This window comes from Sander lucioperca, chromosome 10, assembly GCF_008315115.2.
Source record: "Sander lucioperca isolate FBNREF2018 chromosome 10, SLUC_FBN_1.2, whole genome shotgun sequence".
Classification (NCBI taxonomy): domain Eukaryota; kingdom Metazoa; phylum Chordata; class Actinopteri; order Perciformes; family Percidae; genus Sander; species Sander lucioperca.
Window position 1 is genome coordinate 34,652,906 of NC_050182.1, and position 22,913 is coordinate 34,675,818.

At 40.6% G+C, this 22,913-nt stretch overlaps 1 protein-coding gene across 4 annotated transcripts; it reads right to left on the reverse strand.

Annotated features, from left to right (window-relative positions):
• Positions 1 to 12,275: 12,275 nt before the first annotated feature.
• trmt11 (tRNA methyltransferase 11 homolog) lies at positions 12,276 to 22,872 on the reverse strand. Of its 4 annotated transcripts, none has more exons than XM_036006317.1 (13): positions 22,853 to 22,872; positions 21,332 to 21,397; positions 20,970 to 21,043; positions 20,718 to 20,799; positions 20,512 to 20,604; positions 20,264 to 20,398; positions 19,779 to 19,935; positions 19,580 to 19,660; positions 19,203 to 19,367; positions 18,931 to 19,003; positions 18,523 to 18,657; positions 14,802 to 14,922; positions 12,276 to 12,625 (listed from the first exon to the last, which is right to left on the reverse strand). In XM_036006317.1, the coding sequence occupies exons 3-13, from the start codon at positions 20,990 to 20,992 to the stop codon at positions 12,485 to 12,487; spliced, it is 1,206 nt and encodes a 401-aa protein (XP_035862210.1). In that variant the 5' UTR covers positions 20,993 to 21,043; positions 21,332 to 21,397; positions 22,853 to 22,872; the 3' UTR covers positions 12,276 to 12,484. The 4 variants fall into 4 exon arrangements, with proteins under 4 accessions (XP_035862210.1, XP_031134233.1, XP_035862209.1 ...); XM_031278373.2 differs by lacking the exon at positions 22,853 to 22,872 and adding an exon at positions 22,360 to 22,495; XM_036006316.1 differs by lacking the exon at positions 22,853 to 22,872 and adding an exon at positions 22,264 to 22,282.
• Between the last annotated feature and the right edge of the window lie 41 nt (positions 22,873 to 22,913).

Genomic DNA, 22,913 nt, shown 5'->3' on the forward strand with positions numbered 1-22,913 from the left:
CATCATCAAGTCAAAAAAATCAGCCTGTCCAATATTTTGGTTTAGGAGCACATTTCTTGAAAACGTATGTATTTCCCATCAGCCTCAGCTGTACTTTTTGTTGATTGCTAAAAAGATGGTGAAAATTAGCTAATCATTATACCCACTTACAGTAGCATCAACATGTTAGCACTGTAACTGTGAGCATGTGGCGGTAGACTTTTTTTTCTTAAACATACCTATAGCCTTTTGGCTAATTCTGGCACATTTTACATTTTCATATGTATTATTAGTGTGCATTGTCCCTGTTAAATAAACCTGAAATAAATAAATTGAGTTTTCTTTTGTTTTTCAAAGGCACAATAAACAGAAAACAGAAAAGTACAAAAATGAAAGGATGTCCATCTCTCTACAAACAACTTCCTACAACTTAATGAAGATAAGACCGAAGTCCTTATTGTTGCTCCGGACACTACAGCTTCCAAGGTTATTCAGCTTTTGGGGTCCTTTTCTTCAGCGGTATAGTCCAAACTGAGAAATCTTGGTGTTATATTTGATCATAACTAGGGCTGTCAATTGATTAAAAAAATTAATCTAATTAATTACATACTCTGTGATTAATTAATCTAAATTAATCGCATACATAATTTTTGCACGGTGCCTTAACCGATACTTTTTAAGAAAGTTAAAAAGAAAAAAAAAGAAGGGTACTAAACAACAGTCGGCAACATTAAAGAAGGCTTGTTTATTGCTAAGGCCATATGGTCAAAATTAAATGATTTAATAATAATGTAATAACTATAACAATAACTTATTTCACTAGTAAATTGCTGTTGAATGAAAAAAACAACCACCAGATGGGAAAAGGGCATTTAACAACAACTTTGAATGCATCACGAGGCTGTAAGTTACCAGTTTCATTGAACGCACCGTCTGTGTTTTTCCGACAAAGGCAGCTGCAGATTGTTAGCTACATCCCGGTGTTGAATCCTCTACGGTGAAATACAGTCAGACTTTACACCGTTTAGCGTTAGCTGTCAGCATTGTAACCGTGTTTAATCCAGCTACTAGCTAGCGGTAGGCTAACGTTAGCTGCTGTTGAGTATAGTGTTAACTAGCGTCACGTGCAGCGATGTTTCTGTTGCCTGTAACGTTTGTTTCAGAGCATCCGAGAGAAGCGCAGACATATCAGTGGCACTGAAATGAGGCGCCGAAATCCGCGTTGCTATTCGGTCCGGTAGATACCGGTCGTTAAGGCACCGGTGCCGTATTAACACCGGATTTCGGTACCCAACCCTATTCAGGAAGAAGATTTTTATAAGTAAATGTTCCAATCAATAATCCAGGCAGCGCATTCTCGTCTCCCTCCTTCATTTTACAGTCCAATGGTGGCTAGAACAGCTCCGGGTCAAACTTCAATATGGAATGGATTTATCTGCGTTGTTTTTTTAACGCGTTATTTTTTCTCAGATTAATTAATCGAAATTAATGCGTTATTTTGACAGCCCTAATCATAACATGTATTTTGATCAACATATCAAATCACTGACCGGCACATGTTTCTTTCAATTAAGAAACATTGCCAAACTTAGAGCTGTTGTTTTGCATTCTGAGCTTGAGATGATCATTCATGGTTTTATATCATCCCTGCTTGATTACTGCAACTCCATTTTCACCTGTCCCAGAAGTCGTCCCAGGACTGTCTACAACTGCTCCAGAACTCTGCTGCAAGGCTGTTGACCAGGTCCAGCAGGATGTCGCACGTCACTCCAATTCTATACTCATTACATTGGCTTCCTATCAAGTTCAGGATCCAATTTAAAGTTCTTGTTCTGATTTATAAAGCTTTGCATGGTCAGGCACCTGTTTATATCTCGGACCTGCTCCATCCGTACACTATTAACGGGTCACTCAGGTCTTCTAACCAGGGATTACTGTAGGTCCCACGCACTCAATTAAAAACTAAAGGTGACCTTTCCTTTGAATCGGTGGCTCCAAATCTGTGGAACGCCCTTCCTATTTTCTTACATTCTGCAGTCTCTGTTGAAGCTTTTAAAAAACAGCTGAAGATGCACTTGTTTAAATTCACTTTTGACTCATGTTTGTAACTTTGGGTTTTAGGTTTTAATCTTTCAATTCTTTTTTCCTTGCTTATTTTCTGTTGGATCTTATTGTATTTTTACAAATGTTTATCATGTGAAGCACTTTGTGACTTTGTCTGTAAAAGGTGCTATATCAAATAAACTTATTATTATTATTATTATTATTATTATTATTACCACCTATATGGTATTATTGTAACGACGGAAGTATGTTAGTTTTTTGCATCTGTGCCTCTTTCACTTTCAAAAAATAGCTTTGACATATACAGAAATGTACTGTATATTCAAACAGATACACTATTGCAACAATTAAGTAGTATCCCTTTACTTGTGCATAGATGTTTAGCAATGATAGAAAAAAATATAAAAAATAATAGTTTGTCCAAATCTGCTAAATTTTGATTTGTTTAATGTCTACCACCATCACTATAATCTCAGCACAAACACTGTTTCCTTGCAGATGTTCTCCAACCCTTTCTGCCTGTTCCTACATCTGCCTTCTGCTGGGCATACCTTCTCAACATTTGTTTGGTGACATCTTAACAGTGGAAAAATGTGCCTCAGTTCTGGGAACATGGCAGTTGGTGGTGATGCCGTTGTGCAAGAGCATTCAGCTATAAAGAGCCAACCCAACAACGGTGCGTTTGGTTCTGCTTGCAGCCTCATAAAAGCGAAGAGCATCTAAAGCTCCCTCTTTGCATCCAAGCCTTAATTCATTCCTTATAATGTAACATTCCCCCCCCCACCACCACCACCACCACCACCACCACCTTGGGGAGTGCTGGCAGCAAATGAGACGTCACCTCCTCGCCTTCTACATGGCATGTCTGTTTTTTATTACAGGTTAAAAGTTTTTCCTCATTTTTTTCCCTCTGAGCTTTCATTACACAAATGGTTCTTTTTTGGAAACAAGTATATGATGATAAATGACCGTTGGAGGTGCACACAGTGTTATACTGCGGGCACATGTACCTTTGATGAGGGGTGGAGGGAGGGAGGAGAGGTAGGAAGCTGGTGAGGTGGAAGAGGGATGAAGTCCTATTTTTCTTCCTTAAAAATTAAGGTTTTCTCAAAACCATTTCAATTAGTCATCAAAAGCTAAATTGGTCAGTTTATTTGACTGAATGAGAGCACATTTCAAGAAAAATGACTTTAATGCTTATATAGTCAGAGAGGAATTTCACACCCAACTCCCTCCCGTTAATGCGACTGTGCTTCGCATGTGATGTTGGTCTAAATGTGTGGAGCAGTGTGGTGTAGAGTTGGACCGATTTGCTTTGTTGCTTGCATTTTTTCAGACAAACCTTAAATATCCGATAACTTGAAAGACAAAAAAAGAGTATGGCTGCCATCAAAAACCATTAAATCCGTTATGCCTCATGAAAGTACCAACCTTTTACAAAGCCTTTGTGTTGACCGCTCAGATCATATAGCCGCTTTTAAAACAGATGCAGCCGCTTCCCAGTATGGTGTGGACCACACTGGGAAACGCCACCAGTGGAAACAGCCACCAACACCTGCCAGTCATGCTCACCATGGCTGCAGGTTGGCAAGCCTCCAATCATCCTTTCTTAACAACAACTCTGTCTGGAAAGTTCTGATGAGGTGCTAAATGTCTCATAAAGGGTGATATAAATTCCTAAAATCAGGACATGACTCCTTCCATACTTCTTTAACAATGTCTTCATCATTTGCCAAGGAATGTGCCCAATTCTAACTGGCAACACAGATGGTCACTACACCCACTTAAATGTTTTTAAACAACTAAACCATCAACGGAATAGTTACTGAGGCTTTCTGAACCATTATACTCTTCAGTTCTGCCTCTCTGCAGGCTCATCGAGAGGTTGGTGAGTAAAAAGTCAAGTTTGTTATTTGTTCACGTAATGGCTATGGTCAACTGCATTGCCAGAATGGTCCACAAAGTACAACTGAGGAAAGCTAATCACCTCCCATTGTTGTTTGCACTGCTGGGTCCTCTGCTTGTGGTAGCCTACAGTATAAGGTAATAGGAGAGCTCAATGGTGGTCCAATTTCAAGATTACATAGATGGACTAAATTTGTTACTTCAGGCGTTTCACCCACTGACACACACACACATGTTCAAGCAAAAAGCAAAAAAAATATTTTATCATACGATCGCTCCGAGAAGCCGTCACAATGATGTGCTTTCAATCTGAACACCCGCCACCTGTTTTTGGAGCTTCATGATGTCTCTCTTAACATCCTGCTGTGTTGCTGGAATCCAGAACCATCTGGCTCAGTTCTCAGAGGAACCATCACAAACTTTGAAGTGTGGAGATGGCTGGAGCCTGCCTACAAAACTATAAGAGAACTCAAAATTAATGTCAGATAAAATGAGAGTGTACAGGTCAAACAAAACTCAAATTCTAAACTGATTTGGTCAAACAGAGTTTGCACAAAATGAAGTGTTTGTAGCCATATGGGAACAAGTTAGCAAGAGAAAAACAGATTTTTGAAGAATATTCAAAGAAAATGACCATTTAATTTCAAACTCAAAACTGCTTTAAACTGTAACACATTGCATATTGTGACAGTATTTTTAAAAGGATCATGGTGAAAGACCAGATGCCTGCAATGCATGGTCCATTGTGTGAAAAGATTTTTTTTTATATAAATCTGCTTTACATGTGGAAAACCCCTGCCACAAAGAATGACCATGTTACACCTTGATTCAAATCAAATCCAAATAAAACAGAGTGGTGGTTTTCAGACTACCGGGGATGGTTGCTGTTTTATGGCAAATGCTGAATCATTGCATGAGTCTGGCAGGTGGGAGTAAAAACGCATCAGAGGGGAAGGAAAACAAGAAGAGTGCAGATTTCAATGGGGGCAGTTGAGAGGAACATTTGCAAGCAAAGAGAGAGATGTTCTGGAAAGCCCCCATGATAAAAATTGTACAGATAGTCAAAATCACACACACATACACACACACACACACACACACACACAGGAATACAAACACAGTCATGGGTGTGCAGACACCTAAACACACTAACATGCTCCTGCATGCACACGCAGAAGCTTACACAAACACATTGTATTTATTTAGATACATAAAACCTCAAAATGTTCAACACAAAGCATGCAAGAATGAAATTAAACACAGCAAGTAAACAAATGAAACCACCTTCCCACCAGCCTCATATTACACACTATAGATTGTAACATGCCATCTACATCAAAGCCCTTTTTTTTGTTTCCAGGTGAATTAGTGAGTCAGGCTTTGTTCATAAGGTTTTCTGTTATTCCCCATCTCATCCACAAGTATCACCGAAGTGTGTAGAACCATGAACTAAAGGAAAATAGAAGAAAACATATGCATTTTATATGTACTAGATATCCCAGCAACCTGGCAGCCTAACAAGCAGGCCCTGAGCCACCAGCAGGGTCTTTTGCGGTCTGCAAATTGTTTATGGTGTTACGGCAGGAAGAGGTAGCAGAGCAACATTGTTTAAAAACAGTAAGAAAAAAAGAACAAAAATAAACTGCATTTCTTGTGGTTTGCATGAGAATGTTGAGTTTTTGTGTTACTGTAATCTGCCCGTAACAGTTAATTGTATATCAACCATTTGAAATGCCTCAAAAATCCTCTTCCTCCTGCCCTGTGCCTGTTGTTGCTTAGTGGGGAAAGTAAACATATTTTAAAACTTGAAGCTTGAAATGCCCGTTATAGATCTGTTTGAAAAGACTAATTATAGACAACTTAGAGAAATTTTACCAGCATTATAGTGTAGTTTTCCTTGCTGCCTTATGATATAAAACCATGTTTGTTACAGCTCTGGGCAGCTCTGAATGCTACATGGATGAAAGTCAGTGTTGGTCCTGGCCTGCGCCAAGCCAAAAAGCTGTAACAACAAGAACAAGCACTAACTCAAATCTACAGGGTTTATTTGGTTTGAGTTCCACACTGTCAGATACTGGCGAGGTCGTTTTTGGCCACACAGCACAGCAGAGAGGAAAATGAAGTTAGAAAGGTTCTTCATCCAAGCACCGTTATATGTGCTGGTTTATCAGATCAGTAAAACTGAATGGAAAAGAACATGATTACGTTGTCTAAATACTGACGACAAGTTTTTATGTAAGGTAGTGGTTATGAGGCTACACAGTGGCCTACTTTTTTTTTATTTAGAGAGCATGAAATATGGTTGAATACAGTATTCAGATTATTTTTCATTTTATTCTGCATGCATTCCCTGATGCAACTCCTTTCTGCATTCAGAATATTGTTTAGTAGTTCAACATTTGCTTTCTTTCCGAATAGTGTATTTCTCTCACCAGCGACTCTAACTCACTAATTAACACATTCTATGTTGTTTTGTTTAATCTGTACAAGAACGAAAATGTAAAAACGAGTCTTGTTGTAACTGTAAGGTTGTCAAGCAACCAGCAGAGACTCCAGGAAGTTACTGCGCCAACCACAAGAACTGTCCAGCACATTACCAGTCTGTAGCACCACAAACTGTTGTTTTAACATTTCGGTTTTTGTATCAAGTAAACAAACAAGATATAACATGTTGATTAGTGAGCTTAATAGACGCTGGGAGGTGGACCTTTGGACAAAGCCAGGCTTGCAGTTTTACACTGTTTCTAGTCTTTATGCTAAGCTAAGTTAGCTTCATTTAATGTACAGATGTGAGTGGTATTCATCTTCTCATCTAACTCTCTAAAAGGCAACAATTAAGCAAATTTTCCAAAATGTTGAACTTTTCCTTTAATGTCAAGTTTGATGACAGAACTCAAATATCACTGGGAATCACTAGACAGTTCAACGAGGAGGGACAGGTGTGAGTGTGGTAGCCAGGAGGCACCTCACAAATTCACCAAGCAGTCATAGGGGTGTGATAGTCTCCGCGGGTCCCAGAGGAGAAAACATTTGAGCATCATGCGTGTATCCTGGCCCTGACTAACGCACACCCCCATGGATAACACATTCCACTCAGCTAAACAGCCGTGAGAGCGGTCGGTGGGATCAGCAAAGTACATATCTACGCAGCCTTGTTCACGGACACACAACTGCCTGCAGTACACTGACACACACACAGACACACACACACACACACACACACACACACACACACACACACACATACAAACACAGAGCCCCTACACCTCAATCAAACCCTCTCAAGAGGCACTGAGGTGCATCACTGAAATTCAAACCCAGCACAGACCAGCACTCTTCACTGCTCAGAGGCAGAGCAGTTCATCCTGAAAGATGTAATTTCTCAGGGACAGGGAAGATGTGGGGGATGCAGGGGCTGTGAAAAGTGGGCTGAGGTGGGAGAAATAAAGAGGGGACTTCAGGAATAAAAAGAAATGGAGGAATGGGCATCTGTTGTGTGGAAGAAAAAGTTCTCTCAGGTCCAATTCAGTGGCTGGTTCAGATGAGTTTTATTTACTGCGCAGTGGAAACAGAAGTTCACAAGAAGCAGTAGGATTCTCTCTGGCCAGAATGAGTCTAATCTCTAATCTAACAAGGGTTTAACACAAGGTAACAGGAAACAACAGATTAAACAAAAGCTGAGAGGACATTCAACTCACAAATCTGTTTGAGTAGATTTGCCTAGACTCAATACTGTCAGCTTCAACATATCAAAATTAATTTTTGTTGGAGCCAACCTGGGCTCTAAAAAAAAGGTCTCACTCACAGTAACCAAAGTAAAATGCTTTGTTTTAACACTATAAGCTAGAGAAAGACAGACACTAAATGTTTTTTGATCAGGTAAAATACTAAGTACTTAATCAGTGAACAGGAAAGAGGATATTAGGAAAAATGAGACTAAAACTGTTAGGTAATTCATTTTCTTTTGCACATACAGTGTGAAAGACATAGGTCAATAATGCAGAAGGGAGGTTCTAGAAACTGCAAACTACTGTAGATACAGTATATCATGTAAACTAAAGCACAGAGGATATTGATATTTCCTTTGGTGGTGTTCTTCCTGTGTTTAGATATTTCCTTTGGCAGCTCCAGTTTCCTCCCACTTTGCAAATAGGCTACATAAAAGTCTGGTGAGACTGGAGACTCAAATTTGCTCATTAGTGTGAATGTCAGCGTGAGGGCCATGCCTTCAGTCCAATGCATGCTGGGTTAGGCTCCCAGTATCCCTTAACAGGAAGCTAACGAAAATGTATGAATGGATGAATAATGCCCTCACTACATCCTCAATGGTGTCATATATAAGGCCCAGTTAGAGGCATTAGTGCTTTATGATCCTTGCAAGAGTGGAAAAGGAAATATGTCACTACCACCATATTTGCCATGTGTGTGTGTGTGTGTGTGTGTGTGTGTGTGTGTGTGTGTGTGTGTGTGTGTGTGTGTGTGTGTACCCACTTGGCAATTAAGAGTCATTAAAAAAGGGCGTAAGGGAGCCATCCAGCGGTTTCTTGTTATTAATGAAGAACAGCACTGACAACTGCAAGAACCCACACATACACACAAACACTATAAACACAAAATAAAGCACATATGCACACATCCAAATACAACCTTTGACTGTTTGTCTTTGGCATTTGCTTCCTGCTGCTCTCTGCCACAAACACTGTTTTTCTTCTTTTTCTTTTCGGTCGTATTAAGTGTGATGACTCCATAAACACACTGAAATACATGCACACACAGACAAACATGTAATTTTACTAAATCAACATTGCATGTGTGAAGTGCTCTGGAGAACTTAAGGGTCATTCGCGAGAAAAATAACAGGAAAACATGGAGCTGCACAAACCACAAACTGGGATGTCTGGGGATTTGTTTAAAGTAAAGCCAAGTGGCTGTAGCTTAGTTTCCCTAAGCTTTACTCTCTGTGATAAAAACCTTGCATGATGATACAACAGTCAAATATGGTCATTGTAAATGGATAGGTGAAAAAGGATGAGGAAGTTGTGTGACAAGCCGTTCAGTCACCCCCTTTACTTCCTGGGCCAACAACCCTCACCACTTCCAGACGAGTATCTTTAAAGAGGATGTTGTGTGTTTGGAGCTGCTCTGCACTTTCTCAACCACAGCTCTATCACTTCAAAAGCTTAGCCCCTGAACTGTTTGTTTACAAGCTGAACAGCATTGATTGTATGGCAAACAGTCTGTAGGCTGGAGTACAGTACACACAGGAACTCTGGGGGACTCACTGTACTTTAAATGCCAAGTCTGCTCAAGGCTGTCATCTAGTGGCACTCAATTTAATGATGCTGGAAAAAGATGCACCAGATTTATATCGTTGATTATTTAAAAAAAAAAAAAAAAAATGGGAAAGCCTATAATCTCAAAATATTCTACTCTCCTCTCTTCTCTGACTGCTCGCTCTTCATTCCTCGTCTTCCTGTTCTACTTTACTCTGAGCATGGTTTGAGTTTCACACAGCTGTGTGAGGTGGGACTCCTGTGGTGATTTGTGGCATTATAATGGCTCTTGTTCTGCTGTGCTTCTCCTCCCAGACATAGAGATAACAGCTCTCACCTTACCTCGATCAACAACTGAGGAGCTGCGGTGGGCTTCCCGGGGTCGATGAGAGCAGCGGGGTGACCTGAGGGCGGGGGCGGCAAGGCGAGAATGGGGTCGAGAACTTGCAGGTGTCCAAACTCCCCTGGCTATGGACAGGTGTACTGCACCTGTGCCACATATGTTCAGACAGTCAATCACGTGTGTGTGTGTGTGTGTGTGTGTGTGTGTGTGAGTGAAGCTCAGACACTCCTGCATGCCAGCTGTGCGCTATGAAGTCTCTCTCTCTCTCTCGCCTTCACACACTTACCACCCTTCCTAAACAGCCCCACACACCCACACAGACAGACATGCGTGCTCACACACACACACACACACACACACACACACACACACACACACACACACACACACACACACACACACACAGCCTTCACATACAATCTCCCTGTGACAGACACCAGGTGCCCTACACACTTCTGTGTGAATGGATCAATGTGCTAGCCAGTGGTACGGGTCAATAATTATAACTTTCCATCAGATCTGATGGGAACATCTTGATAGATGGGGTTGCCTTCTTCTACAAGTGGTTAAAGGAATAGTTCAATATTTTGGGAAATTCTTGCAGTTAGTTGAGAAGATTGATACCACTTATGAAGAAGAGTGGTATTGATCCTCTCATCTCATTCTGGACAAGAAAGCGAATTATCTAATTTCCCAAAATGTCTTGTGCTTCAATCTGAAAACAAATGAGATGGACATTTAGCAACTTAAGCGATTTTGCAAAGTGCAGGGAATTTCACTGGTGCTCTTCTTAAAGGAGTTGTTTTTAAGGCTAGTGGTGGGTTTAGGTTAAAGTTATAAATTGGTTGTGTGTGTGTGTGTGTGTGTGTGTGTGTGTGTGTGTGTGTGTATGTGTGTGTGTCCTACGGTTCTGTACCAGCTGATTCAGCAGTCCAAAGGTCACTTTCAGACAGAGGGGAGTTTAATCAGGAGCCATTGTTCCAAAACAGCAGCGCTCTCCTCCTACAGGGAGTTCCCCTTTGAGGAAAAAGAGAGGTCTGTAGATGACAGAAGAGAGAGGAGGAAAGGGCAGAGGTGAGGCAGGTGAGGAGGTGAAGAGGAGGCTGGGAGAGCTGGTGGAGGTGAGGGAGAGAGTGAGAAAGAATTTGGGGGAAAGGATGAATGGAGGCGGAATAGAGCCTCTGTTGCTATACAGTAAATAGAACTTTATAAATGTTTAAAAAAACCCACACATATGCACATTTTTAAACAGAGTATAAAGAAAAAAGGGATTACGGGGAACAGAACAAGTAAGAATGGAGAATGAAGTAAAGACGGACCAAACCAATATTTAACTATTATTTACAGTTTAGGTCTCAAATTATTTTATTGCCACTAAATTACACCAGGAAACTGCTCTGCTGCAGTGAGCATCCAACATAAAACAAAACCAGATCTCACAAACAGAATTTCCACAATGTCTGGACAGCATTACGATTTGTAGAGAGGAACCCCCCCCCCCTATCTAATTTTAGTCTGCATCATTGGAGACTGAGGGCTCATGAGAACATGGTTTATCACTGTATTGTGGTGGAGAAAACACATAGCACTCCTCAAACACAGTAATAGAGGGACTGTGTTAAAACTACCATCTTCTGTTGTGGCAAACACATGGTCTTATTTACATGTGACAAGCAAAGAAATGCCAAGAGAGAGAAGAAGACCGATGTGATGAGTAGAGAACAGCGAAGTCTCTAACTGGCTTATGGAATCATTTGATTTTGCTTGATGATGATAGACAACAAAAGGGCACTGTGGGAACTGTAAACAACATGCACTGCAAACGATGGTGAGCCGGGTATCATGTAATCGTGCCTGGAACTCTCTCCCTGTGAAGCAGGGCAAATGTGGAAGTGTGGTGGAAAGGCAGAGGCCCAACTGATAAACACAGCAAAGGGGTAATGTACATAAAGGCCTGCTGTGTCGCTCTCAGAAGATGGATAATGAGCCAGGCTGCATGTAAACAAAATCTGCTGACTAACTGTAGTGGTGTGTGGTGAGGTGGGGACACCCTGTCATTTGGGCTCTTCCCTGCACACGGAGGCCTCTCTCGCCTAAACATGCTGCCTTTGTCTGAATAAAGCAGGATTGTGGCTCTAAATGCAGTTAGACATTCTGTTTATAGTGTTTAGGCTCTGCTACTAATTAGTATATTCCTTAAAAAAGTAAAAATAACAGAATCTGGAAATCCAAACATTCAATATAAAAGTAGTTATTGTAAGAGAATGAATGAATTGTGAATATAATTCAGTAAATAGGAGGAAGTAGAATGTATGTTACCTATGGAAGATTTTAAATGCCTTAAGAAAAACATGGGGAGTACTACTCAATAGCCTGTGAAAACATTCTAAGCGGCTTTGGCAGAGCTGTGTTTGAAAGACAGGTGTTCAGCAGGCATAGAGTAATGAAAGACATTGCATTATGGGGAGGTGAGGATCCACTGTTTTTGGCGTTTAACCTATATTTGTGACTAAAAGTCAGGATATCTCAGCCTCTGCTGCGTTGACTTTGATGATTTCTTCTTTCAACCTAATGGAAGTGTACGACGTAAATCACCTCTAATGTTTACACCACAAAAAATTACAAAAGCTGCGTTTACCGTTCAGGCAGTCAACGGTCTCGGTGTAGTAACTGTTTTGTAGTTTTAGTAGTCAGCACTCAGTTAAGGACACTTGTATTTTATCAATTTATTTGCAAAGCAATAAGTACAGGCATAAAAATAATCATAATTAAAATAGTGCGAAAGATTTTAAAAATTACAACTGTAACAAAAACCTGTGATCAGTTTGCTTCCCTCTTTGAGTCCATTGACAACCACGTTCTGATTCTTGTGTGCGGTTGTTTTCTGTATTCTATAAAGACACTCAGGCAATCGATTCGTTCACTCTCCATTGACAACAGTTTTGCTGTCCTCCTTGCCACACTTCTTGTTTTGTCCACTGAAATACTTCTCTCTGAAGGCGTTGTGCCCCTGGTAAGGGCTGAAGCGTGGGTCTGCTAGATGAGCCAGACTGTCTAATTCCTGTAAAGAGACAAAAGTAGAGGTTATTGTTTTTCCCAATTAGAAAAAAAGCTTCTTAAAGCATTTAGCCACATTATAACATAGTGGAATACATGCATTTATTTTTCACCCTCCACTGTTTTTGATAGTAAAAAGCAAGACTTTATCCAGCATCCTGATGCTTCTTGCTATTCAAACTACAAATTTTGTTAAATAATGTTGAGTTCAAAAGAATGGGACGAACGTATGACAACCCAAAATCATAATGCTGCAGCTACTGGTTATGCTCGAGTACACCCCGCCCCCCCCTTCACCAAAAGGACCATGTGTTGAGACTAAAAAAAATGGAGAACACTAAAACTAATACAGAGGTAATTGTGGATGTGAAAGTTGAAGCAGCTCTTCACTAAATGTCAGTATAATATCGATGAAGCAACTCCCACTAAATGTCAGTATAATATTGGCATCACAAGGTTTTCATACTTTTTCAATGTCTGCATGTAGGAACAAGACTGTGCTTGTGTATATTAATAATGTATATGAACTGTTATGAATCCCTTCAGTTAAACAGTTTGTCTTGGCTGTAAGGTAGCCGCTGGTCAACAGAGGGATGGAGGGATGAAGGGAGGAAGAGAGATGCTGGGAAGAGGAATAATGAGGTGAGTTGAGTTGGAAGTGATGACTCCAATGCAGGGCCTGTAATTTGTCAGCAACACCTCTTTTGCTTGCTGATGCTGCCAAGCAACTTGGAAACAGTTTCCATGACCACTCTGAGGGAACACTCCGGGTAACAAGACTGACAACGTAACCATGACCCGAAATTAATGGATAGAGGGGCATAACTACACACATCTGAAAACAGTGGAAATAACCAATCAATCTTTGCCAACAACCATACAGGTGGAGGGTTGTAAATGCATCATAGGCAAACCACCCACCCACACCCACCTGCTCACACACACACACACACACACACACACACACACACACACACACACACACACACACACACACACACACACACACACACACACACACACACACACACACACACACACACACACACAAAGCTGTGAACCCTGATGCATGAGTGCAGATAGGTGCGGATTGAGGCCTATTTGGAATAGAAAAACTCTGTGACCTGAGATAGATACCAGTCAGATAAGATCAAACAGCTGTGTGTTTGTGTGTGCGTGTCATACAGGGCCCTTTATGGGAGCAATTTGGGGTTTTGAAGTGGAATGGATGTCAGATCCAAAGATGGATTGTTTTCCATACGATGTGTGATTAAGCCATTTAGAGTTCCAGTATAAAAGAAATGAGCCAATCACAGCCAGATGGTGAGGATTTGCCCCAGGCAGACAGAGAGACACCATCACTTCCATTAGGATGACATGTAAAAAACATACACATATGCACAGAGTGCATACATTTACATGACACATACTTATGTGGTTATATATACAAACAATTATATAAACTACACACAGAAAACATGAAAGAACAGGCAGCACACATGCTCTCATTTTACATAAACCAAGTCATATCTGTGTTGCTGTGCATGCTCACACATAACAGTAAACAAATTCTGCAGCACACACAGGTTGGTACTGTGCACATATGTTGTCATAACTATGCAACCTTAATACATAACTTATTAAAGACGTTGCATTTCCAACCAAAGGATGAATAACATTAGATGATATGGTCAACTTTAAAGTCATACACACATCGGACGAAAAATCGGTTTTGAATCCTTATAATAAAATGTTTTTCTTTTCTGCACATTAACCAAACAACAACGCTAGAATACATGAACGCAGTTATGAAAATAAGAATGTAATGCAGAATTGCACAGTGTTCTTTAATGAAGCACCCAATAATTATAATTTTCTTCAAATAAGCAGCATAGCATCTCCAGATGTCCTCAAATCCTTTATAAGCTCAAACACAGGCCTTCATGAAAACAAGGTTGGCAACTAATTACTTTCATTGGTGATTATTCTGCCAATTCTTTCTCAATTAATCATTTTGTGTCAGAAAATAGTAGTTTTGTAATTTCCCAGAGCCTAAGGTGACTGATTGAATTAACCTGCTTTATCAAACTAACAGATGGACAAAAAACCAAGCATGTTCCAAGATATTCAGTTTACTTAAATATGACAAAGAAAAGCAAGTGGAAACAGTATGCACACACCTCAGGGTTCTTGATCTTCTCCATGGTGATCAGGCGCCGTGAGGTGTGGCTGGAGAGCGTCTGCTCACAATTACTGATGAGCCGGAGACATGGGTGGAGAGGTACCACCTCCTCACAGTACCTGAACAGGGGACACATACACACTCACAGTTACACATCAGTCTAAGTAAGGAGCAGAAAGACGGAAAAACAGCAGTAGAGCAATTCCAATTACACCTACAGAGCTAAATGAGAGGATTGTTTAAGGCATTAGTGAAAACAATGCACTTCCTATTCTGTCTGGAGTCCATAAAAAGACTGCTGGGACACAGACAGAAACTAATCCTGTTAAAATTACTACCTAACTGTGCCAACCATTCCAGTGTCTTTCCTTTCTCCCTCCATTGCTCTGTCTGTTTCTCTCTCACCAATCAAACCACTAAACATTTGACCAGCGCAGTGTAACCACGGCTGGTAAAGCTAAGGTAGCTCATTTTGTGCAAAGATGAAGATGGAAAAAGTGACTCTGACCTGACAGGTCGACTGCTGGCTCTGTCATCACTAGCCAGTCCAGGTTATGGCCTATTAACAGCGGATGATGTATGTGTTTGCATATATGTGTAGCACTTTCTCCTAACCACCATCACAGTAGCAACAGTCCTGACTCAAAACCAGATTTGCACGTCACTGTTTGTCTGCCCTGTTGCCATGGCCACATGCGGGCATCTGAGGCGATGGGATGTTTGGTCGTCCGGGTGACTAAGGGCGATGCAGCCATGTGATAATTCTCTACTGCCGATCAGGAGTTTTACATAAAACGTGATTTCAAATGCATCTAATACATTTTAAAACGATAGGTGTATTTGTCCCATAATATTTCAAAATCCATCCAATGTATGCTCTCAATTTCACATCATGCAAAATCTGATGCTGTGAAGCAGGGAACATTGGCCTCTAGTAGAAGAGCCGGTATCACTAAATGAGAAATTTGCCAAAATGTCCAGAAATTTACAGTGAAGTAAAGAATTATGACCTGAAAATGAAAACATGGCTCATTTATACTCATTTACAAGGATCCCCTTACTTCTGACAACAGAGGCACTTTATTTATTCTCTTCACTTGTTTATGTTGTAATTAGGTCACTTTATGGCTATGATGACTGATATGCCATCATCTGTCTTGATACTTTTTCTTTCTTCATTTATTTTTTTAAAAGGGAAGAGAGTTTAAGGGGTCTGACCTGGTCTAGACGCCGTCTTTTGCTGACAGGACTTTGTGTCACCTGTCATCACGCGCACGCACGCGCACACAGCCTCCCCATTCTCATGAAGCAGACACAAACACACAATCCCCACTGTTTCTACCACAGCCATGGACACAGATATGTGGGGGTGACAGAAACATGATATATCCCCTGTAGAGCCCCAGATTAGGCCCAGGAGACAGGCTACGTCTGGGTTTACACACCCAGACACACATATCCCAAAACACACATGCAATCATTGTACACAGAAACACACACACACACACACACGTCAGACTGCAGAGACAGATAGTTCACATATCTGACTTGCCTGACCTCAGACATTTATTTTGGCACAGCGATCTGACAGGCACAGAGTCAAGCACCGGTAGATGAGTAGCAAAGACAAATGTGTGAACATGATGACATACATGTATGGAAGTTCTCATTCACAAGACCACACGCATTCATGCATTATATATGGATGCACAGACACAGGGACAAACACACTTATGTTGCAAGTTGTGTGTGTAGTAGTGTACATTTGCTTGTTCTGTCTCTCACACACTCATCTTATCTCATCTCCTCCCCGGTCCTATAATCAGTGACCAGAAGGATTTCCAGCCCTGCAGGGTTTTTCTCCCCCAAACGTCCGTTGCTGCCGCTGTCTGCTGTGGTTCATACTTTTACAGTCAAACACCTGCACTTAGAGTCAGCAGTCAGCACTTCACTTTCTGCTAGTGCACACAACATTTAACAATGTGGTGTTCTTTGTTCCAGAAGATCTGTCATATACAGCAAACGTATAAAAGAGCTGTCGGTTGTGGTTTACTGTGACCCAGCTGTTTGGGCGGGAAAACCTTTACACACCTGTACACTACTCTGTATAAACACCATCATTCGCTCAGATGGAATGGGAAGGACAAGGTTTTATAGGAGCGGTAATGGAATAGCGCTACAGGGAAATGCTGGAAGGTAAAAAATTGTGGAAAAGCCCTTTGTGTGCCAGTTGACTGGACTCCAACTGAAAGAGCTACAAACACAACCCGGGTTTTAAAAGCATTTAGCAGCTCATTAACTAATCTGTCATTAATCAACTGATATTAAACAGACATTCACTACGGTCTGTGTTACATTTACACTTGGCCATCATTTACTTACAAATTGAATTAGATTTTGTAATTAGATTTTATAAAATGTAATCATGTTTACATTATAATCTGTCCTTTCCTAATGTTGTTTGGCTGTTAAAGAGACGCTATGCAGTTTTGGCCATTTGTTCGCTGTTTTCTCGCTTTTTGTTCGCAGGTTTCTCTATAGAGCTCCCCCTACAGCTTCAGAATAGATATTTGACAGCGCCTATGTTTACTTGTGTCTGACTCCTCGCTCGGTCAGTCTGCCGTTTCCTCTTTCTCTGTTCCTCCGACAATGCTTTCCTAACTTTCTGCTTCTTTGTTGCCGGCTCAGCCATGACGATAGTGTGAAAAACTCCATCGTTACCTTGTTAGCCGGTTCCTGAATGGGCGTATGTGTGCAGTGCCGTGAAGCAATTCGTTACATCGTGAGACCTGATATCATACGATACTTTCTGACGCTGAGGCCGGCGGCTAACCGGCCAAAAGTTGCAAGGGTGGATTTTCCACTCACAGGCGCTAGGGGGGAGCGAGACGACCACCATTGAACTCGAAAAAAGTCATATAACCATTCCAATGACTCCGAAGCTGTTCAGGTAAGATAAATTAAGCTAAAAAAAACTGCACAATTCCCCTTTAAGGAAAAGAATTAGGCCAACAATAGATTTAAATGTTGTAGATTGTACTCATGATCTGTGTTTGGTGACAGTGGTTTTAAAGTTTTTGAACCCTCATCTTGGTGTGAACTACAGTCAACTAAAACTAGATTATTTTATTAGCAAGAAATATTGTAATAACAGGATTACCAGTCAATGTAGATGTCCTGTTACTGCTAATTTATTGTTTGATGTAATTTGCTGTTTTGTTTTTAGCCTGTTATTTGTTCTTTTATGTGAAACTCTTTGTGCTTCTGTCTTGGTCGTGGACTCCCTTGTAAAAGGAGATTGTGAATCTCAATGGGAATATTGCTGTTAAAATAAAGGTTAATTTAAAAAAAAAAAAAAAACAAGACTGTATTGTGCAGTTCTGGTTTATGGTTTGAGCCTGCCCCCTATTGATACAAATTATTATTTGGAGAACAGCACCAGCAAGAGGAGTTTCCAATCCAAGCCTATGAGGACAAAGTAAACTCTAGTATCAAAATATAAATCTCCATGCACTGAAACCTGTTTTTAACAACAACAATAAATCGGGTCACAGACCGGGTTCGAATAACAGAAATGAGTGAGCTTTAAAGTGCTGGATGATACTGTGAGAAGCTAACGCTTCCTGAAATAGTGACTATCTGCCAGCAGCAGGCTCATCATTCTAAAAGACCTTTATATTATCAGCTAATGACACCGCACAAAAAGTATGTTTACTCACTCTGGTCTGTAGACAGGCAGCCAATAGACGAGCCTCCCGCCCAAGACCAGGTGGTGGGCAGAGAAATTTAGCAGATCTGTGAAGATGTCACTCAGGTGGTACGCCTGTGAGACAGGGACGTGAGACTCTGCATAGCTGGGCAGAAGAATCAAATGAACACAGACGGGTTTAGACCGGAGCAACGCACATAACATTTAACATAACAAACAAAACATTAATGATGTTCTCTAAAAGCATTTCCATTTTTCACAAGTCTTTCATTCATTTTTCAAGTGCACCGAATTGGGAAATTTACTGAGAACAAATAATCCCAGGCTACCCTTGCTGTGGTTAGTAACTGATATTGATGCCGTGATACAAATTAAGGTGAATTTTGTCATTAAGTCACAGAGTGTCTGGTGAACTTACAGGACATCAGGGGGTCTAGTAATGTCTTTGTGGGAGCCCGTTCTCCTTGTGGACTCACGGATACCGTACGGAGCTGACGTCAGAAGGGCACACGGGAACCACAAACAACAAAACAAAAGACTAAGTTTATCCCATTATGAGAGGACTGCAGCTGGAGCACATGCTTGCTGCAATACTGCTTCAGTGAAGAAAACACAAAAACACACACATTTATCACGTTTTCATACCCAAAGCGTTAATAGTGGTCTGCTAAGAATTAACTAAGGACCTACGATCAGTAATGATGGCATCAAACAGAGCAGCCTTCCTCCACACAGGCTTGGATGCATCAGACACCATTACGTCTACATACATCTCCTCTGTTCCATACTGCCGCAGGTTGGCTCTGATATTCTCATCAGGCCCTCGCCACTTCTGGTCTTTGCGGCTTGACCGACCTGAAAGACAAAGGCCCTTTTAGGAAATTTGGATAGCATCTGAAACTCAGAGCAGGATCCTGCCACTGTTGGTTCGGAACACAGAAATGACCTGAAGCAATATTTGCTAGCTTGAATTAAAACATAACTGAAGTACAAGACGATGACACAATCTTACAATATAAGAGACTGCAGGTGATGTGCCATGTAAGCTCTAAGTAGCCAAAACTTACCTCTGCCATGAATGGTGTTGTAATCAATATCCATTCCACAGACGTAGGCTCTAAAATGAGAACATGCTACCAACAGACTCCCTAAAACAGATCAAGAGACAAAGAACTTAAAAAACCACGGATTGACCTAGATTTCCCAAAGTGGGCATCTGTCTATAGCTATGTATGTGAGTGGGAGTCAGCAACAGGATTATCTCACCTGTGCCAACAAACGGGTCAAAGACGAGATCATTCTCATTGACTTTAGCGTGGTTGGCCATAATGAATGAGAGCCCAGCATCCATACTGGTGTTCCCTATGAAGTGTCTGTTCTTCACACTGTGGGAGCGAATCAGTTCACGCTGTCCATCTGCTATCTGGTGCAGGGGTGTAAAAAGATGAAGAGTCTTCAGTTGCAGATCAGCTCTTACTCTTACGGTTCTTTTAAATCAAGGCTGAAGACCTTTCTTTTTGATGTTGCCTTTCTTTAAATAATTGTTAATTTCTTATACTGCACTGTAACTTTTATTCTCGTATTTTATCAGTTTTTAATTTTTTCTAATTATTTTTTTAATCGTGTTTAACTGCTCTTTAAATGTTTTTATGTAAAGCACTTTGAATTGCCCTGTAATGAAAATGTGCTATACAAATAAAGCTGCCTTGCCTTACTAGTCAAATATAAGCAAGAAGTCAAATGTATCTCACCCATCGGCCAAAATAGATGTAGTTTGGATGCTCAGGGATGTCGTTGGGGTCTGTGCCGTAATCTTCCAACAAACAGAAGCAGTGCTGAGGGCTCTTCAGGCTCACAGCTCCTTCAAACGGAAGAAACTCCATAGCCTGGTGAGAGAATACTAATGACATTCTGTACATACAGTACATACAGGCAGATTCATTTACACACACAACACACACACACACACACACACACACACACACACCTAAATACTTACATCAATCCTTTTGATTCTGTCTGCAAACTCCAGAGTCTTGTTGAAAGTATAGACATTGATTCTGTAAGTTGAGTCTTTTTGCATGAATGGTGACTGTAGGGCAATGTGGAGGAAGAGCACAAACAGAAATTAAACATGTTAGCTTCAACTCATGTATGCTTCATATGAAAGTTTACCTAAAATGTCATTGCTGTAGCATCACGAACCATGTTCTCTGATGGGTAGTTCAAGAGGGATGTTCTAAGTTCACTGTGTGTTTTTCCGTGGCCCCAAAGTTCAAAAGCAGACCTGCAAGGATAATGCAACATGAACTACAGCTTCATCTCAGCCACTATAGTACAGCCATGGAAACAAGGCACAGATTAAGAGCGATGACAATATGTGCAGCATGTTAAGGTCATTCTATCACTAAAGGTGCACGGCCATCACTTACTTTGTGACAAAGCTAAAACACTTACTTTGCACAAACTGATCTGGACATGACACTGCAGACATCCTCCTCAGACAAACCATCCAGACACCAGAAAGGAGACTAGAGAGAAGAGGCAAGAAGACGAGTGACTGTGCAGAAATGGGAGTCTACAGGACAGAAACCTTCTCATGTGGCTGCTGTCAAATAATCAATCATCATAGTCAATCACTTTAAGATAGATATTCTTCATTATCCCTTTAGGGAAATTTGTTTTGGACTCCAAGCACACATACATAATACCTTGACAGTTCTATACAAAACAATACAGCACCAATTGTATCAGTCACAACAATAGATTGCACAGATGGGAAAATAAAGATTCAAAATACGTGCGTTTGATTTGCAAACCTTTTCTTTGAAGTTTCCACTCGGATGGAATGGTTTTCCTCTAAGAGCCAGCAAGGCCTTAATCTCCTGCAAGAATGAACATCATAAATACTCATATATGCATTACAGTCTAGTTTTTACAGTCTTGTTTTGAGCAGTATTCCTGTGTAAATTGAAAAATGAATGTGTATCATCAGTGAGGATCCCCTGTGGGGTTAAAGGACACCACAGGAGCACAGTGGAGTACATTTAAAAACAACTCAACATAGGGCTGGGCAATATATCAATATTATATCGATATCAAGATATGAGACTAGATATCGTCTTAGATTTAGAAAATCAAAATAGTGGGATATGGCATAAGGGTTTTGTTTTTCTGGTTTTAAAGGCTGAATTACAGTAAATTAATGTAATTTTCTTCACTTACCAGACTGTTCTAGCTGTTTTATTATTTGCCTTTACCCACTTAGCCATTATATCCACATTATTGATGATTATTTATCTAAAATCTAATTGTGAAAACATTTTGTTAAAGCAACAATTGTCAAGCCTACAATATCATCGCAATATCGACATCGAGGTATTTGGTCAGGAATATCGTGATATCTGATTTTCTCCATATCGCCCAGCTCTAACTCGACATGATTCTGATTATACAAGTGTGTATTACTGCGGTTTACGTCTAGCTATATGGAATATATATCCACTTGCCCAGGTGTGCGAACATGCATCTCGGTCCTATTGACGTAGTAAGATTTACAGATGGGTATGCATTTATGATTAGAGGCTAGAGAGTGAACTACCACTTTACCAACATGTCGATGAAGTGCTAATGTGTTATTATCATATAATAAATCATCGAGATATTCTCACGTGAAACCAAAGCCTTGCGCCGTGTTGACAGTTTAACTTAGCACATGTAGCGTTAGCTAACTAAAGTTAATGCAGCACACCGCGGGAGCAGGGACTCGTCTGCCAAATTCTGCTCTTTTCACGTACAACTAACAATAAGAGACACATATAAACTGAGAGTAGTTAATGAAGGTTACCGGCAACCTGAAGTCCAAATTATCTTGGGCAAGGTGTAACAGATACTGGAGGCATGATCGACTATTGGAGGTCGCCATATTTGTTGCAGATTCAAAATACGTCCGGTTTGAAACCGGGCTGTAGGAACAAAGTACCGCTTGGGGACCGAATGACCTTAAATGGAAAAGAATGAGGTTTTCTCTTTCATTTATGATACATTCAATTGTGCAAGGCGTTTGTTTTTTGTGCTTTTTTTATACGTCTACAGGCGACATAACACAATAAAAAATAAAAATCACTCATTTTTATTTGAATTCTTATGTGTGATATATGTGTGTATGTGTTTGTTGTGTTATGGTTATCTAAGCTACTGGATGCCTACAATTTCCTTCGGGATGAATAAAGTATCTATTTCCACTAGCTGCTGCTAGTTTAACATTGTATTTGGCGACCATGTCAAAATGTACCTGTATTGTAAACAATTTATGTCGCCTATAAGCAATTTATTATTACCCATGGGTGTATTTTGCGCTTATGTCCCAGGATAAACCCCTCTCCTCTCCGGCTGTAATCT

Bases quoted from the DNA above. Each gene is read 5' to 3' on its own strand.
- trmt11 (XM_031278373.2), bottom strand. From the start codon at position 22,437: ATGGCGACCTCCAATAGTCGATCATGCCTCCAGTATCTGTTACACCTT. The intron at 20,800-20,969 runs GTAAGTGTTTTA...TTATCCTTGCAG, and splicing joins TCCAGATCAGTTTGTGCAAA to GTCTGCTTTTGAACTTTGGG. The intron at 20,399-20,511 runs GTAAGTATTTAG...TTCTCTCACCAG, and splicing joins ACAGAATCAAAAGGATTGAT to GCTATGGAGTTTCTTCCGTT.